At 40.5% G+C, this 20,276-nt stretch overlaps 1 protein-coding gene across 1 annotated transcript; it reads left to right on the plus strand.

Annotated features, from left to right (window-relative positions):
* Positions 1 to 7,947: 7,947 nt before the first annotated feature.
* On the plus strand, positions 7,948 to 10,267 carry LOC136514407 (uncharacterized). Its single transcript, XM_066508368.1, has 5 exons — positions 7,948 to 8,080; positions 8,697 to 8,776; positions 9,434 to 9,618; positions 9,724 to 9,822; positions 10,186 to 10,267. Exons 2-5 carry the CDS (start codon positions 8,698 to 8,700, stop codon positions 10,195 to 10,197), a joined length of 375 nt encoding a protein of 124 aa, XP_066364465.1. The 5' UTR covers positions 7,948 to 8,080; position 8,697; the 3' UTR covers positions 10,198 to 10,267.
* Positions 10,268 to 20,276: the final 10,009 nt, after the last annotated feature.

Raw genomic sequence — 20,276 nt, forward strand, 5'->3', positions numbered from 1 at the left:
TCCGCTATTTGTGAACTCGTGTTGTAATAACTTTGTGAACTCCGATGTATGAGGTACTTGTGAACTACTTGTGAAATGGATGTAACATGTGGCTTGTTATGTTGAATCACTATGATCTTGGTTGTATGCAAGTTGGTTTGAAATCCTTCATGGTTTCAGTTGACTACTAGGTTTATATGGGTTCAAGTATGACAGTTTGATCACTCCGGTGATTGCTTTCGTACTTGTGCTCTTATAAATTGGTTGGTTCTGTTACAGATGGGGTGATATCCATTGTCTTTGGTGGGGTTAATATATACCCCTATAGTGATTTGAATTTTATGCTATAAGGTCTATGCTTATACAGACTACTGACACAAAAGGACTCATGGAAGATCGAGCTCTAATTTCTAAATTGCTTACATTTACTTCAACATGCTTCGCTTGCTTAGATGTTAAGATCACATTTTCATTTTTGTATACAATGCTTTTGTGCAAAACCAAATGCAATCCTTGATAATGAAACAAATGCATAATCCTTATACATATATTAGGTCAGTCCTATTGAGTACAATTGGGAACTCACCCTATAATTGTTTAAGTCTTGCAGGTACCTCTCTCCTAGTCTATGGTTTCTTGTAAGCCCCTGAGTCAGGAGTGGTAGAAGAGGTGTTGCGTAGATGCATGGAGAGTGGCACACACATGCATTTGTATCAAACTTATGTTTTTTTGTTAAAAAAACTACTTCCGCTAGTGTACTATGTGATGTTGGTGTAATGACTAATTGTGAAACAAACTTGTTGTAAACTTAATGTACTTTTATTAATGTGATGTAAACTGTTTTTTGTTGTAATGATGTTTTCCATCGGCATGATCCTGGATGAAGGTTGCTTTAGTACACTACATGGGTAGTGTACCAAGATGGCCAATTAAGTTTATTATCTAACTAATGGTAGTCAATTGAAGACAACATTAGTTGGGTAGTGTCATTACCCGGTCATGCCAACTTTTTTCACAAGCATCGTGAGCATAATCTACAAAAAATCCTATTTTCAAAAGCTTTGCATATTAGTTCTACACTTTATATGCTCTACCATGTTCTAGTGGACCATCCGACGCATGGATAGTTCACCGAACATATCCACAGACTTAGTAATTTTCATAGACTCGATGTCCTCCTAGACCGTCTAGTCATTCCCCGAACCGTCCGCTAGAGCACGTGGACACCTGTAACATGTTTTGTGTTCAGTAAGCTATTAAGGCCCAGCTAAATTAGTATCATATTGTGAAAATCAGATGCAGTTCTGTCATCATCGGATATAAGCGTCGTTGATTGTTTTGTCATAACCGCCATCGCATACCACTCACCGTTCGTGAAGCCAGCATCCAACACCGCTGCTATATGTATGATGCGGCAGGGATCAAAAGTGTATCACCATCGAATCGTTTAGTAACCCGACACTGATTATAGGATCATCAACGACGGATCATACTGCAAGGCAATAGTGACCATAACCTTTGAATAGACGGTTAATACACCCAAGCAATGGTGATGTTCACCTCGACATAGACGTGTTGGACGTCAAAGTGATGGCAAACCCGCACCACACAGTCAAGTCATGGTGAAAGGCTATGATGATGACTAGTACATAGATGGTTCATACGTCCAAGCGACGATGATGTTCTCCTCAACACAGATGCGTCAGATGTCAAAGTGATGGCTGTTGGCGGTCTTTACCGATCAAATCCAACCGCCAATTAAAACACAAAAAAGAGGACAAATAAGCAATCTTGATCACATATGCATTTACTACTAACCAGGTTCCACATGTATTTGGAGAACGTTATTTTGCTGGTCACAAACACAAATACATGGAATAATTCACCGAAAGGCGCTTTCCGATGCTGATTTGCGTAAAGAAAAAGGGAGACACCCATCAACTTAGTGCAAACTGGGCAAACCACCACCGGGCTCTGATCCAGGTCCAGCCTGTAGCCTGCCACACGAAGGCGGTGGCGAGGCAGCTCAGTGAGGGGGTGGCCGACCCCTAGGGGCCGGTGACCATCACACCACCAAGAACAAACAAGATGGTATGGAGCCCAAACAAAGAGTAGCCTTCCGCATCCACTTCTCCAGGACCGGGCGCTCCATCAACAAGCAAGAAATGAACGGAGAAGGGTCCTACTCATTGGGCCTTAAAAGGTGAGTCCTTACCAAAGGTAAATTGGTAGTTATCTTTATAATCATACTAAAATTTTGAATTTCTATTTTATACATTAATAAAGGAAAATGATAATAATAAAGTTTACCTCTTTACCTCTATTCCCATTAAATAAATCCTGCTTGTTCGATACAAAATATACTTTGGTTTGAGGCATGGTTAGTATACGATCATGTCTTTATAGGCTTTTTAAAAATTAAGTTGGGTGCTTAGGTTATCCAGCCTACCTTGATTAGATAATTAATCAATGAACCAAAAATACTTAGTATGAATACTAGTCGGTACACTAAATCAAAACAAAATAACCTACCTCGAAGTCATCATCTAGCAATGAGCAAGCTTGGGGAAGGACCCCCGTAGGGGTAAGAACTATCTTTTTATTTTCTACATTTTAATTTTCAGATTATTTATTTATTAGAATTTCAAAAATAAATATAAATATAAAATCCAAAAAATGAAATATGATAAAAATAATAAAATATTTATTTCACCAACATATGTGATTTAAGAATGTTTAGTTTCTCTTTTATTGAAATGATAAATAGTTGCTCTATCTATAATTTATTTGTGCCTAGACTGTAACTTAGTATTCCCAAGATTTAAGTTTGTTGGCTAAAATATCTCATCCTAAAACTTGAAACTCGTGGGCTGAAAAAGCAAGATCTTTTTTAAGTTATTGCAAGTTATGATATGGTAAATAGAATATGCTATGACTTTATTCTAAGAGAAACTTGACATCCACAGTTTCATTTAAAAATGCTAAAATCAAAAGTTCCTCAATAATTATGCATACCTATCACGGCCATATGACATGATTCAAATTCAAAACCTTAGTCATATGCTACTTATATTCACATTAAGTTTTGTTAAATTGTTGTGGCCCTTATAGAGATAGTGGTCATGCACCCATGATCAAGATTCACGAACACCCACATATAAAAATGCTAACTCTTACACTGAGAGTTACGCAAAAACATGTTTTCTATCCACCTAAAATAAAAACACCATTCATTTATCATGAGTCTTTCTCTCCAAAGTTTTTCATATGCCAAACAAGAAGTATGGGGCTATGCTAAAAAAGAGAGACACATGAAGCTCTCAAAATAGCTAGAGAAAAGAAGAAGAAAATAGAACATATGAAGGTTCCAAAGTATTGGAAAAAAGTAGAGAGAAATATAGCCCATACTTCCAAGGCAATTAATCAAAAGAGAGAAAGTCATGATCAAAGGAGCACCAAAAAATATTAGGATTAGGAAAATATTTCACACACTTGCACATCTTGATCAAAGTGTATGACTTGCATCTCCTTGGGTTTGGTTTTTGACTTAGCAATATATGTGATGTAAGTATGCCTCTCATTCATACCTACCTAAAACTCCACTCAAAGCCTTTTAAGAGATAGGATGAAAAGAAGGCAAAACAAACAAATGCCTTGGTGAGGATCATACACATTGAGCGACCTAGTGGACCATTTGAGGAACTTACATTTTATTTTGCAAAACTCATAAAACCTTCGGATAGAAGGTTGATCAAAGAATGAATGATTGGTAATTCTGTTAAAACCGTTCTATCTTGCAACTACCTAAGACTTGGAAAAGCAATAAGCCCCATAGGGATTAAGTTAAAAGGGTGGATAGAATGCCAACTTATTAAATTAAGGAAGCATACTTTGTTATAGGCATGGCACTTGTGAATTATATTCATCATTGTAACTACTACTGATCAACAACCAATAACTTAGCTATTTGCTCAGGACGAGCAAAGGTTAAGCTTGGGGAGCTTGTTGGCGGTCTTTACCGATCAAATCCAACCGCCAATTAAGACACAAAAAGAAGAGAAATAAGCAATCTTGATCACATATGCATTTACTACTAACCAAGTTCCACATGTATTTGGAGAATGTTATTTTGTAGGTCACAAACACAAATACATGGAACAATTCACCGAAAGGCGCTTTCTAACGCTAATTTGCGCAAAGAAACAAGGGAGACGCCCATCAACTTAGTGCAAACTAGGTAAAGCACCACCGGGCTCTGATCTAGGTCTAGCCCGGAGCCTACCATGCGAAGGCGGTGGTAAGGCGGCTCAGTCAAGGGGTGGCCGACCCCTAGGGGTGGGCAGCCCCTGTCGCTGCTCAGCCACCCCTTTGATAGGCGGTGGCATGGCTCCATGCTATGGCGGTGAGAGCCGGTCCTCGTGCTAGGAATAGCCTCCAGCACCGCCTAGCTCCATGTATAAATAGAGGGGTACCCCTCCCTCTACAATACACACTTCACTTGAGCATCACCTCACACACCACTACCTCACTCACTTCTAGTAGTTGTAGTTTTACTTTTTTGTAGTTTTAGAGCAAGACAAAGCTACCTTAGAGAGCTTGGCTCCTTGGAAGAAGAGACCTTTGGGTATGAATAGAGATATGAGTTCTTCCAAAGTTATGCTCTCATATGATATTTGTAGTCATATTTATGAACTAGATTATAGTTATTGTGTTATAATCTTGATATATGAACTAGTCTATAGTTTATGTGTCATGAAAGTAGCACACTTAACTTTATGCTTAAACACTCATATAACTTATATAATCGGAATTAGAGCAAAGTTGAGGTGGCGGTTCATCACGCCGTTAGGTGTGCCCATATTCTTTACCTGTCGATCCGTAGGGTCGGGGACCTAGGGGGATTTGGGTAGTTTCTGTATACGCAAGCATGGTGCTTGGGTATGGAGAGATAGGTGAATGCATTGTCCCTTTCCACGGTTGAGGGGTAGGCGGCAGGTGGTGACAGCCCTATCCGTCTCTTGTAATCCCCCACGTTCGACTGGGTGTAGGAGTCTAAATTGTCACATGAGGTTGCTAGCAGACCAATACTCAGTGGCCTCCCGACCTGCTTCACACTTAGTCCTAAGACTAATTATGTAACTTGTATGATCATTAACTAATATTTGTATGACTATACTAGACCAATGCCTGCTCGACCTTAGATTATTCTTTTATTATTTCTTTTCTATTTTATCCTTTGAGGAATGTCAAGTGTGTGTCCACTATCTTGAAATCACCGTTTTTACCCCTGCTATAAACAATTGGTGTACTTGCAAGCATTATTATTCAAGTTCATATCTATACTAGACTCTTAATTAAATGCCTTCCTTTGGGAAAATATAAATAACGATACCTTGAATACTTCCGGGTGAAATGCTACAATGATAGCTCCGTGCACTTGCGGATAAATATCTAAAATTATTAAGGAACTATCAAGGCTATTACATAGTGGCATTGCTAATCATTAGTGATGACACTAAAAAATACCAACAAGCATTTCTGACGCCGTTGTCGGGGATGGATTCTAACTCCATACTTGGTGATTGCGTTTAGAAATACCAACAATGGCAAACCCACACTGCACACAGTCAGGTCATGGTGCAAGGCGACAGTGATCATGACCAGTACAATGACGGATCATTGACAAATGCGGTGGTGTTTAGTGTCCATCATAGTCGGTTGTGAACTAACAGTGATGAGCTAGACTATCATCGTCGACCGTTTACTGCTGAAGCCAAAATCCGGCTATGATGGCGGGTTACGAACCGACTATGATAGGTCTGTTGTAGTAGTGACTTGACACCTCTCTTGCTTCCCAAAGCTAGATGTTCCTATCAAAGTGGTCACTCTACGTGGAATCTTCTTTTTATTCCAAAGACTTTGACCCACTTTGTGTGAAGTCTTCTTCTTACTCAAAACCCTCTAAGCAAATCCCAAACATTATTTTCCTACAAAGTCACCTAGTGAAGACTAACTTTATGGCCCATTGCAAAAAGGGATGATGTATGCAAAGTCCAATTCCCAATAATTTATTTTTAGATAATGGAAAGAATCCAACTTCATCCTCAAAATAGAGAAAATCGGGTGAAAGCTCTAGTTTGGTTTTCGTAATTGAGTGACAACTAGTCGATTAATGCTTTCATTGGAGATAATTGAACTAGATCCACATGAAGGAGTTGAGCAAAGCTAGGAGATGGTGGGGATGATGATTATGACCATGATGCAAGTGTTGAACATTGGAGAAGAATAGAAATGGGGATGAAAACAAGCCTAAAAGAAACTATAAAGAGATTATTGTTTGGCTGGCTAAGGTGCTATAGGATGCACAGTAGGATTTATGATAGATAGTCGTACTATTAAGAGGGAAACTATAAAGGGATTATTGTTACCTAGTGCGACTAAATGATGACAACAATATATGTGCATTAGACCTAGTGACGTGGTCAGGAAGCAAGTGAAAATGCTTTGAAAAATGTTAACTCATATGCTTAAGGTGTTGATGTTTAAATTGAACACATTTGGAGTTAGCACATTTGAAAACATGCTTGAGAGAAGGGCTTAGTGTAGAGTTTTTGCACCCACCGGATTTTTCTGGTGCCCTTGGTGGGGAAGCACTAGAGCTCAGAGTCTAGCCTCTATCCACTCAATATGTTTGTTGATTAGGGTCACCAGATTTCTCCGGTGGTCCCATGGTAACACCACCAAAGCTTGGGCTCCACAAGAGGTAACATGGCGCCAATTTCTGCAACGTGGGAAGTTTGAAAGTGTGGGTTGCTTTCTCGAGTGGTCTGGTGTGAGCAACATTGGAGTTTCTGGTGGTGTCAAAAACCTTTTGTAGAAGGTCCCCTATGTGGTCACCGGAGGAAGGGGCCAGTAAGGTCTGAGCATGGTGCATAGTTGCTCTCTAAGGCTACCGGATTTCTCTGGTAGTTGTTCAAGGGGAGCACCAGAGAATAGCTTACTCTAACGGCTAGTTCAAACACTCTATGATCTTTGGAGGGTGGCTGGTTACCCTGGTGATGGCTCTCTGGTGGTCGCAGAAAGCCCCACTAAGGACATGACAACTAGTTTTTAAGTGGACTCTATGAATAGAGGGGAGTTTAGCCATTTTAACTCTCTTAGAACCCTTGGCTGATACTTGCACGTACATAGAGCCTAAGAACACAAACCACTCTAAATCTTGCTTGAGTTTTTAAGTGGTCTCTATAAATAAAGGGGGAGTTTAGCCATTTTAACTGTCTTGGTACTCTTGGCTGATACTTGCACATACATAGAGCCCAAGAACACAAACCACTCACTAAAGCTTGCTTGAGATTGCATTTGGGTGAGACTAGGAGTGATCTACTGAATTGCTTTTGTTGAGAGCATCTTGAGGCACCAAATTTCAGCTGTGGTGACAAGAAATTTGAGAAAAAAAACCTGTTATGTGTAAATTGAATGGCCAGCTTTGACTAATGTTAGTGTAGGGACCATTTATTACATTATATGCAAGTCGTGTAAAAATCCTATCAAATTCTAAGAAATTTCGCTAAACTTTAAAATATTTATAGATTTTTTTATTAAAATCAATACCAAATCCATGAAAATAATGTCTAAATCTTGATCGCTAAAATAGGAGTAAAATTAGCAGAGGAATGTAACAAAGCCAGAGGCAAAATGACATGTGCAGAATTATCTTTTCGTTCAAGAATTAACATAGTCAGGAGTTCACATAATAAGAGTAAACTCGGGCTTCAGTTTAAAAATGCAGCGGGAAAAATATAATATAATGTTTACAAAATATAAGGGTAAATTCACCGTAATACATTTCCTCGCCTGCGGCCGTGCATACTCTCTCCTTGCGGCGCTGCTGGCTCCGCCCGGTGTTGGGTCAACGTTCTCCCGTCCGGGACCGTCCCCGAGCGTAGTCTCTCTCTTTCTCAGTGGTTCTCCCGTCCCATCGCGTCCGATCTCTCTCTTTCCTCTCGTGGCGAGTGGCGACGACTCGGCGACAGCCGCCGCCGCCCTATGTCAGGTGCTCAGGTCTTGTTCGGGCCCTTCGCCGGAGACGGGCACCCAGCAGGTATGCCTACCCCTTCTCTTCCCCTAGCTTAGCTGCTTGTATTCGAATATGATGTTATTACAAGTGTAGTATACATGTAGTATTATGCCTACTAAATTCTATTCTTTTTGCCAAAAATCATCGAGAAAATAAAGTTTATTTGTTTAGATGCATATCTGGCATTGATGTATTTTCTAGTTATTTTGAATTGTCACTAGGTTTACATGAAAATTTGCACATAATGAAAGAACAAAGAAACAAAAACCAGCTGGAATGGATAACAGAGCCAACTGAACTTTTTTTTTTGAGCTCTCTTCAAAATTGATAATCTTATTATAGTCTCCTATGTTGTTGTTTGAGACCCAACTTCAAACAGTTTAATGAGCTGAGCCAAAACTGAATTTCATTCAAAATCTGCTACTTTTGATTTTGAAAGAAAAACAAGGGCAACCGGAACATTTTTTGGAACAAACCACCAGGTTTATTGTCCAGCGCTCAGATTTGTGACTGAAAGGAAATTGTTTACATCTTTTTTCTGGCTACCATCTATGATTTGCATTATCTGCTAATGTAGTTACTAGTTAGGAAATATTGATAATGACATTGTTTACGGAATGGACTGAATTGTTACATGCAGAATGGACACAGGAGTTCAAGTTATGTTCATCATCAGTCTTGTGCTCTGGGTTACTACAAGCTTTGCCATGGATGATGCTGGTGCGTAATGTTTTATTGTATGCAATCATGTGTCCAGTGCAAGTATTACATGACTGGTATTTTTGTTTTATTCAATTTACTCAGAATTGAATTTTGGTCATGTGATAAAGGTAATTTAATGGGATTCTATATTTTAGGTTTTTTTTAAAAAAAAAAACAATGCAACACCACTACTGAATATTAACCGAGGCCCCTATTTCAGATGCAAATAGATGAGCAAAATCAAGAAAGGTGGACATTTATAGTTTTTACTATCCTGGCGCTGTTCTCTCTTTTTTGGGTCTCAGCTGTATCCGTTGAAAGCTCTGATGGAATACCCCAAAGTTTTTACTATCCTGGCGCTGTTCTCCCTTTTCTGTTCTGTGTTCTCATATTCATCAAACTTTATGGTTTTGCATTGTTTGCATATTTGAAAGGGAATCGGAAGATGGCAATTTAGATCAGATACTATGAAAATCCATATATTTATATTAAATACCAAAAACTTAATAACTGAATCTTAAGCAACTGCTTTGTTTCGGTATTTAGTGAGCAATAGTACATTACCTACATTGCTTTCACTGTGCTTTTATTCTGTTGTGCTAAATGCCATATCTCTGATATTTATCCCTTTTTCAAAGTATCTTGTCATTTCTCACTGATTTTCTCTCATTCTAGCTGCTACAAGGATTCCAAATGTGGGCACATTATCTCTGTCAATGAAGGAAAATCCGCAATTATGCCAACTTTGTGAGGAGTTTGCGTCAGAAGCCGTGTTCTATCTAAATGAAAATGAGACCCAGACTGAAATCATTGATACACTACACCAAGCTTGTTCAAAGTTTCGCTCTTTTAAGCTGGAGGTATTGTTGTTTTACCATAAATAGTTTGCATGCTAAATATTTGAGCTGTATTCTAAAAGCTGGCATTTCATATGTAATATATGCTTCTACATGGACTCCTGACAGTGCACGAGTTTGGTGGATTATTATGCCCCTCTTTTCTTCACAAAAATTGCTTCATTAAGCCCTGAAGAATTTTGTGCATCATTAAGTTTTTGCGGGGAGGTAACATTCATTCTTCTTCCAAGACATGAAGATACTTGCACCCTTTGCCATGAGGTTGTCGATGAGATTGTTACTAATCTTGAAGATCCAGACATGGAGATATTTGTTTGTTACACTTTCATCATTTCAATTTATTCTAATCAATGGTTTGTGCCTATTTTTTTTACATTGTGTTCTTTAATCGTAAGGATTCAAGTTACCTTTTGTCTGAATATTTTTTGTTCAATTACTCTGAGCTTATCACATTTACATTAAATTGACTACAATGGATGTTATGAATAGGTTCTTTATCTAGGTGTTTGTGTCATTCTGAAACATATTTTAATGGGGTATGTTAACACTGGATTTTCGTCGATTCTGGAGGATGACAGGTAGACCCGCATGCGGGAAGAAAGGTGTTCGGCAAACAAAACAGGCGGTCGGCTAAATGCTTGTGCGGTCGGTTACTCCAGAAGGCGGTGACTCCATTCGGGAAAATAGAAGATGGCAGGCAAGGCCGATCGGAAAGATGAAAGTTGTAATAATAAAGGAATCTAAAGGTTTAGGGTAAGGAATCATAAGTTTCCAAGTTTGTTTAAAAGTTCCTTTGTGAATCGTAGTCCTCTAGGACTCGTGTTTTATCTAGGGTATAAATATTGACCCTCGACCATTGTAATAAGGGTTCACAACCAAATCAATACAACCGGCCCCGCGCCAACTTTCGAGTCCTTTTGTCGTGTCGTCGAGTTCTTCGAGAGGAGTCATCGATCCATCGACCTCCGTAAGTTCCGACAACCTTGTTATCATGTTTAGTATCATGCGGTGGATTTAGACGTGATGCAAGTAGTCTTGTTTGTTTTCAATGATCGTGCGGCGGATCTTTGATTAACAATCAAGAAGTCTTTGCTTATGCTTCGTTTATGAGTAGATACCGTGCGGCAGGCGTTTGCTCAATAGGCTTAGTGAAAGCAAGATAGTTATCGGCTCTATTAGATATGGCAAAATCTAAATAGATTCATTAAATTATCCAATGTTGCATGTTTTAAATATTTTATATATTTGTAACACACTTCTGCCCAATCTAGATCGATATTGTTCGGCCCTCTCTTATGGTTTTATTCGTGCTTCAATGATCATTATTTTCGTATTACCTTCGCAAATAGACAATACACTCGTAATGGCTGAATTATTTTAATCTAGATTGTCACGTGTTGCGGGTTCATGCATGTTAATCACGTTTAAGCTTTAACGAAACCAGGTGTCGTGCGGTAGATGCAGGTTTTAGATTAGTTTAATCGTTTTTTTTATTTGCACGTTCCTTCTTCATGGACCCCAATTCGGCTGGACTGCCGAGCTTGGTTATGCATTAACTCTTAATTAATTTCACTTGTTCAAACATGTCTTCCCATGTACATGTATTCGGTAAATAGGCCTTTACGTGCATTCATCTTACGATTAGCTGAATGATTTATGAACTTGTTGGCAGACAGCTCTTTATAGCTGTATGTCGTTGTAAGTGGCTTCAGGGCCGTATATGAGGAACTGTCTGGTATTACCCGACATGTTCCGGTTTGACATTTAATTGTTCTATCCCTTGTTAGTTTTCAGGTCAAACTGACTGGCACGCTTCCGGATCACGAAGCACCCAGGAACCCGATTGAAGCCACGTTTTCCGGCTTGCTGTGTGTGAGGCACAGTGCGTCACATTTTGTGTCAACACACTTTTTGGCACGCCCGGTGGGACCAATCTGTTAGTTTAAGATGGCGTCTGAAATCAACAATGATCATGTTCTGGATGTGAGCATGACAGAATTGCCAGATAATTACAGGGATTTAGTGCTACAAGCATGTGAGCAATACCAACGAAAGTGCTTGATGTCTTTTTCCAAAAACAAGAGCAATAAAGTGTTTCAAAAGCAGTCAATGCCAAGGGTTCTTCTTCCGCATCAAACTGATTACACTGAAGAGGAGGATGCTCAGAAGATGGCAGCCCTGGTTTATAAAGCTATGGGAGAAACCATGACAAACCATCACACAGCTTTTCTGAATACCTTTCGAGCAATCATGATCAGTACTTTTGGTCCAATGGTTGATAAATACTTCGAAGAAAATGTTGGACCACTCAGTGGGCCAACGCTTTTCAATGTTCCAAAGCATCAAGAGAAGCCTGTTGGAAAAGAGGTAGCGTCGCCTTCAAATATAGGTGGGTTGACTCACACTGAAAAGCAATCACATCCCACCTATGGCCAGGTGACATTTGGTACCACAGGAGAAGTGCCACCTTCAGCTTATAGAGTTTCTCCAGCATCAAACAGATTGCAGAAGAATATGTATGGAGATGGGTATCAAGAATTTACTGATTACAGTGCCATCAATGCTGTACCAAATCCAGGGTATAGAAGTGTTTCAGGATTGCCTTCTGGAGTGCAAGTACAAGGAAATCAGGATCCATGCATTGATGTTTTGATGCACAGGATGGCTGATATGATGCAAAATCAGTTCGGCTTGAAGCCAAAGAATCAATCTTATTCATACAAGTCTCCTTATCCAGAATGGTACAACAGAGTGGCGTTACCTCCAAGGGTGAAGCCTCTAACAGATTTGACCAAGTTTTCTGGTCAAGATGATACTAGTACTATAGAGCACGTCAGTCGGTACTTGATGCAGCTTGGAGAAGCTGCTTCAGATGAAGCTTGGAGGATTCGATATTTTCCTTTGTCTCTTACAGGACCAGCTTTCACGTGGTTCACGTCGTTACCAGCTCATTCCATTGGTACGTGGGCAGAGCTAGAGCAGAAGTTTCATTCATATTTCTACACGGGTACTAATGAGAAAAAGTTGGTTGATCTCATGAGTCTGAGGATGAGAACAAATGAGACACCATTGGAATATCTTCGCAGATTTAGGGAGACCAAGAATATGTGTTATTCTCTGAATTTACCAGATGATCAACTACCTTGAATGGCTATAGCGGGAATGTTACCGAATATCAGGGAAAAGTTGTTCGGCATGGAGTTTGATGATCTTGGCCAACTTGCGCAGCGTTTAGCAGCTATGAGTAATCAAGCCCAAGGATTCAGGAGAGATAATCACTTTCAGAAGAACAATGCCACTAATGAGGTGTATCAAGGTTTTCTGGGTGAGGTGACTGAGTATATTGATGAAGATGAGATAGCTGCAGCTGAGTTAAATTGGGCAAAGGAACCCACTCAAGTTAGTCAACGTTGGTTGAAACAACAAAAGGGAACCTATGATTTTGATGTTACTAAGGCAGACAGACTGTTTGCATTGTTGATAAAGGAAGGACGTATCAAGCTGCCAGAAGGACATCCTATGCTACGTCCTGAAGGAGTGAAAGACAAAAAGTATTGTGGCTTCCATAACACTAATTCTCACTCTATCAATGATTGCCGAGTGTTCAGAATACGAATCCAGAAAGCTATCCAAGAGGGACATTTGAGGTTTGATGGCAAGATGAAAATTGATGATCAGCCTTTTCCACAAAATATGATCTCTTTCTCTGTGAATATGGTCTCTACCAATGATCTCAAAGGTAAAGGCAAGGTGAAGGTGTTGACTTCTGATAGAGCAAAGGAGAGTGGTGCTGTTGACCCGGATCGGCAAGTCACCAGTAGAGGGTTGCAGCAACGAGTTCGGTTTCAGAATAGCCGAACCGAGAAAGGTCAAACTTCTAAACCCAGAGTTACATCACGTATTTTGCTAAACAAGTGGCAGAGAGAGCAAGAGAAAGAGTACCATAAGAAGCAATGGTTTATGGAAGAATGCCGGAGGTATGAGGAAGAGATATACCGAAGGGAGAAAGAAGAATACATGACAGAACAGGAGCAGTCTCATTGGGGTTGTTCATTCTTTAGGCATTGTTGGAATGAAGGCTTGAGGTTGCCTGCAAGAAATAATTGTCCGGGGTGTAGTGCTCAGTACTCCGAGTATAGGCAATCTCGAGTCAACCGCCGTCCCGTCTACGAAAGACTTGGAAAGAAGGTTCTTGAAGATGATCGGTGCTTAAAAATAGATGATTTTGAGAATCGGCAAAGGAAAAGATTTGCAGGTCAAGGTTGGATTCATGATAGAGTGCAGGATGAAGAAGTTGATTCCTATAGATACGTATGGCAAAAAGGACAGTGGTGTCCTCTAGGCCTGAGGAAAAGTCAGAAAAGAAGAGTGCAACGGTTGAGGAATAGGGAGTTGGAACAGGAAGTTACCGAAACAAAGCAAATATGGCGTCCTAAAAAGAAGCCTGATGGATGTGGTCCTTCGGCTAATGCTTGCATGGCTTTCTTCCTCCCATCAGAGTTTATAGCTCCCGAAAGCCAAGATGTCCAAGAAGAGGTGTACTCTGATTTTGATGAAAGTGAATGTCAGGATTTGATGGCTCAGCTTGTATTAACACAGCAGGCTGTTTTTGACAAACCAATCAAGAATCGTCACTTAAGACCACTCTATTTAAAAGGATATGTCAATGGCAAGCCTTTGACCAAGATGTTTGTTGATGGAGGGGCTGCTATCAATATCATGCCTTATACTACCTTCAGAAAGCTTGGGATGACTAATGAAGAATTGTTGAAAACTGACATGGTGCTTAGGGACTTTGCTGGCAATCCTTCTGATACCCGAGGTGCTATCCATGTCGAGCTGACTATTGGGTCTAAAACTCTGATTACTACCTTTTTTGTCATTGATGGCAAGGGGGCATATAGTCTACTCTTGGGCAGAGATTGGATCCATGCTAATTGCTGCATTCCTTCGACCATGCATCAAATTCTCATTCAATGGATTGGAGATGATGTTGAAGTTGTGCATGCTGACGATTCGGTAAGTGTTGCTGCCACAGAATCTACCTACTGGGAATATGAAGGCGTCGATTGTTTCTCTGGAAAACTGTGGAAAGAAGGTCCTGTAAATGTTTTCAGCGAGGGTCAACAGCCGATCCAAGCAGTCGGCTCTCATAGTAATTTTTAATGGGAAATCCCGTCGATGGCAACAAAGGAAAGTTGGGACGTGGTTTTATGTCGGCTGATAAGTTGGAAGAAATTAATGTTAGTGATGGTTCTAAGCCAAGGCCGATGCATATTAGTGCAAAGTTAGACCCAGAATATAAATCAAAGTTGATAGATCTGTTGAAAGAGTTTAAAGATTGTTTTGCTTGGGATTACACGGAAATGCCTGGATTGGATCGTTCCATTGTTGAGCATCGATTACCCATTAAACCTAGATTTCGTCCTTACAAACAACCTCCACGGAAGATATACAAAGAGGAGGTATTGGCTGATGTAAAGAAGGAGGTTGAAAGGTTAATAGAAGCAAACTTCATTCGGCCATGCAAGTATGCAGAGTGGATTTCAAATATAGTACCGGTATACAAGAAAAATGGAAAAATGAGAGTTTGTATAGATTTCAGAAATCTTAATAAGGCAACTCCCATGGATGGTTACCCAATGCCAGTTGCTGATTTACTAGTAGATGCAACAGCAGGTTATGAAGTCATTAGTTTTATGGATGGCAATGCTGGCTATAATCAAATTTTTATGGCAATGGAAGATATTTCTAAAACAGCTTTCAGATGTCCTGGTCATATTGGTTTGTTTGAATGGATAGTCATGACATTTGGGTTAAAGAATGCCGGTGCAACTTATCAAAGAGCTATGAATTATATTTTTCACGAACTGATCGGCAAGATCGTAGAGATCTACATCGATGATGTAGTAGTCAAGTCTAGGAATCATAAAGGACATTTAGCCGATTTAAGAAAGACTCTGGAGTGCACAAGAAAGCATGGCTTGAAGATGAATCCAAATAAATGTGCCTTTGGAGTTTCGGCTGGAGAGTTTTTGGGATTTTTAGTTCATAAAGGAGGAATTGAAGTTGGGAAAAAGAGCATGGAAGCAATAGACAAAATTGTGCCGCCAACCAATCTCACAGAATTACAGTCATTGTTAGGCAAAATCAATTTTGTAAGAAGATTCATATCCAATCTATCAGAGAGAGTTTTGCCCTTTTCTCCTTTATTAAAGCTCAAGAAGAATCAAAAATTTGTATGGGGTGACATACAACAAAAGGCTTTTGATGAGATCAAACAATATATGAAGGCACCACCTGTGCTGGTACCTCCACAACTTGACAAGCCTTTTAAGTTGTATGTGGCGGCTGATAGCCTAACGATAGGATCGGCCCTTATGCAAGAATTCGAAGGAAGAGAAAGAGTCGTAGCTTATCTTAGCCGAAAACTACTAGACCCGGAAACAAGGTATTCGGCTACAGAAAAGCTTTGCTTGTGTGTGTATTACTCATGTACCAAATTTCGGCACTATTTGTTGAATGCCGAATGCGTGGTGGTTTCTAGTTTTGATGTAATCAAACATATGCTATCAATGCCGATTTTGAATGGAAGAATTGGCAAATGGATTTTAGCATTGTCAGAATTTAATTTAAGGTATGAATCGGCAAAGGCGGTAAAGGGTCAAGTTATTGCCAATTTATTACCCAACATCGGGATCTTTCTGTTGAGGCGATAAGCATTGTGCCTTGGGCCTTGTTCTTCGATGGATCATCTTGTAACAAAGGTGGTGGTGCTGGTATTCTTTTGATTTCCCCACGAGGAAAAGCTTTTGAGTATGCAGTTCCTATTGAGTTTCATGTTACTAATAATCAAGCAGAGTATGAAGCATTGCTTAGAGGGCTTCAGCTTCTTATAGAAGTAAAGGCTGTTGCTGTTGAAATCTTTGGGGATTCTGAGTTGGTGATTAACCAACTGAATGGTCAGTATGATTGCAAGAACAATGTGTTAAGAGAGTATTATGAGGAGTGTAGAGAACTTTTGAAGAATTTCCTGGTAGTAACCTTGCATCATATCCCTAGGGAATACAATGAAGAAGCAAATAAGTTAGCTCAAGCTGCTTCTGGATATCGAGAGAGTCGGGAAGTTTTTGCTATGGAAGAAAATGTTTCAAATACTAATCAAGTAGATGGTGATTGGAGATGCGAAATTACCAATTACCTGAAAGATCCATCTCAAAAGGTTTCCCGAAAACTCAGGTACAAAGCTCTCAAATTTGTATTCCTTGATGATCAGTTATATTACAAGTCCGTCGATGGAGTATTGCTAAAATGTTTAAGTCAAGAAGAGGCCAAGAAAGTGATGTATGAGGTTCACGAAGGATTGTGTGGTGCACACCAGTCAGCTTATCGGATGAAGTGGATAATTAGGAGAACTGGTTATTTTTGGCCGACTATGTTGGAGGATTGTTTTGAATATTACAAAGGGTGTCACAATTGTCAAAAATTCGGCAATATTCAAAAAGTTCCAGCATCTGCTATGAATCCCATAATCAAGCCTTGGCCGTTCAGAGGGTGGGGTATAGATTTAATTGGTCAGGTCAATCCTCCTTCTAGTAAGGGACACAAATTTGTACTCTTGGCCACGGATTATTTCACCAAGTGGGTTGAAGCTATTCCTTTGAAGAAGGTAACGTCAGAGAATATGATCAGTTTTGTTAAGGAACATATAATTCACAGGTTTGAGAATCCTCAAACTATAACAACTGATCAAGGAACTCAGTTTACTTCTTTAGAATTCTGTGATTTTGCCAAAGATATGGGGATTAAGTTGTATAATTCTTCTCCTTATTATGCACAAGCTAATGGTCAGGCAGAAGCATCAAATAAGATTATGATTAAAATCATCCAGAAGAAGATTGATGAAAAACCAAGGAGATGGCACTTGGTTCTTAATGAAGCATTGTGGGCTTACCGAATGGCTTGTCATGGGTCCACTCAAACGTCTCCCTATGAACTGGTTTATGGGCATCATGCTATATTACCATGGGAATTACGGTCAGGATCAAGGCGAGTTGTGTTACAGAAAGAATTGGTGGAAGAGGATTATAAGAATCTAATGATGGATGAATTGGAAGATCTACATTTGATTCGTCTCAAGGCATTGGAAAATATTGAGAAGAATAAAATACGCGTTGCCAAGTATTATAACAAAAGGGTTAGGCTGAAGCAATTCGCAGAAGGAGATTTGGTTTGGAAAACTATATTGCCAGTTGGAACAAAGGATAGAACGTTCGGCAAATGGTCTCCAAATTGGGAAGGTCCTTTCCGAATAGTAGAATGTGTACCTGGCAATGCATACATATTGAAGACTTTATTTGGGGAGGAGTTTACCAGAGCTATCAATGGAAGATTTCTTAAGAAGTATTACCCCAGTGTTGAGGTTGGTTCATGAATGTAGATCCGAAAAGCCGATAAAGAGAAAATCGCCTTTAGCCTAAAAATCAGATATAAGACTGAGAATAGCCGATATTGTTCATATCGCCTTTAGCACAAAATAGCCGATGCAGCTTGCATCGCCTCTAGCACAAGGATGTTTATGCAAGACCGGATTGTTTTCAGCATTTTCTGACAGTCGCATGCAGAATTTTACCAAAAAGGATCAAAGAAATAAGTATTCTTCCAAAAGACAAGTTTATTTACAGAAGTCCATCCTAATACAAACTACTCCTCAAATAACTTGTTGAGGACGGACTGGGGATGTGTGGATTCGGCAAGGGCGACGGCATGATCATCGTAGACCTCTAGACGCTCATCGATGTCGTCGATCTCGTCCGGGCGTCCTCTAGCGAAGCCGACTGACTGGAGGGAGTAGTCTTCGTTGGTTCGGGAGGTCATTGCCGCCAGCCCGAGAGAAACACCAAGGTGCACACCTTGGATGACGGCCTGATCAACGCGGCCGTCCACAGCATCAAGGCGTGCCTCGGATGTCTCCCCCTAGGCATTCACCTTGTCGGCAATTTTGTTCGCCGCCGCCTTCAGGCGATCATTCTCCGCAGAAAGGGCTGGGTAGAAAAGAAAAAATGGATCAGCAAGCAAGGGAAGCCAGAATGGTAAAACCAAATGGGGATATCAAACCGGTGATGGCGTCGCAGAATTGCTTCCGCTGGTCTTCCCATTCGGCTTGATCGATGCCGAACTTCTTGGAGACGTCGCCTAGCTCCTCCCGGGCTTCGTCCCTCTCCTGGCGAAATTTGAGCGCCTCCTCATGAGAGTATGGATGGTGTGCATCTGCTGGTTCTGCCGGGCCCAAGGATTGGAATGGTAAGAGCTTGAAGAGCTGGAAGATCCGGAGGAGCCGGATGATGGAGTTCCCGGTTGAGTTGCCGTCGCCGGAGGAAGGAGATGATATTGGCTGGAGCTGATGACCCTTATCCTGATGAATGAGGAAGGAAAGATCGAAACTAAGAGATGAACAAGGAAATTGAAAAGGGGGCAAAAAGCCGAATCGTACCCGCGACGCCGGCAGCGCGATGCTCTGCTTCCTTCAGCCTCTCCGTCGGCAGGACGCTTGCCACGGTTGCCACTGTTCGTCATTTGCTTTGATGGAGGTTAGGGTTTTCTTATGGAGTGAATTGAACGAAGGAAGTGGAGGAGACGGATGTGAGAACGCTAAAGCGAAGATAGCGATGAAAGCTAACGGAAGGGTCTATTTATAAGCCGAAGCGAAGGATCGTGGCGAATTCCACGGAGTTGTGGGGCGAGAATGCCGAACGGTGGAGTAGGGTTTTTCCCTTTCAGCTGGGGCCGCTACTGGGCTGGGCCAGGCATGGGTTAAATCGAACATCGCTCAACTATCTCCCTGATTTGTTGGAGCCAACATTGTTCGGCTGTACCCTCACAATATTTAGATTGGATTCGTTCGGCTATCAGAAAAATGGAGACAATCGGCTACATTCTAATTGAGTAATTTAAAGGGAAAAGGCCGATTGCTTTTTTTTCAAACAAATGAAAATATGTAAACACAAAGTTGATTGGTTAAAAGACAGAGGGTATCACACTTAAGTTTATTACAAATCCAATGTCTACTTGTTCAGAAAATGATTGATTGCCTCTATAGCCTCAGTTCTGATTCGGCTAACATTATCCAGCACTTTTTGATCTTCATCTTCAAAACTCTGAATGCTGGATAACTTGTTTTTGATCTGCTGATCTTCTTTGATGGTCGAAGCTATCTTTAGTGAAGCTGCTTCTATGTTCTTCGGCAAATTAGCTATATGGGCCCTATGAGACTGAATTTTGGCATTCAGTTCGGCTAGTTGAGCTTCTAGTCTGCTTTTTTCATCCTCCATGGCTTTCAGTTCAGGCTCCAAGGTTGCCAAGGAATTTCTCGTAGTCTGGATATGAGAGTGAAGATCTTTAATCTCCAGTTTTTTTAAAGATCTATCCTTCTGCAGAGCAGCCCTCGAAGATATGTTCTTGGTTGCCCTTCTCACCATAGCAAAGTGGTCATCGAGATGGGCTGCAGATTCTAGGGGAGTCTTGAGAGCAGAGGGAATATCTTGATCAATGAGTTCAAGGAGGTTTTTTATCTGGTCTGCATCCTGAACCAGACTAATGGTATCCTTATTCAGCAGAATGATCACCTCTTTTAGCCGAGCCTGATTTTCCAGCGATAAGGT

The sequence above is a fragment of the Miscanthus floridulus genome, chromosome 16 (assembly GCF_019320115.1).
Source record: "Miscanthus floridulus cultivar M001 chromosome 16, ASM1932011v1, whole genome shotgun sequence".
Classification (NCBI taxonomy): domain Eukaryota; kingdom Viridiplantae; phylum Streptophyta; class Magnoliopsida; order Poales; family Poaceae; genus Miscanthus; species Miscanthus floridulus.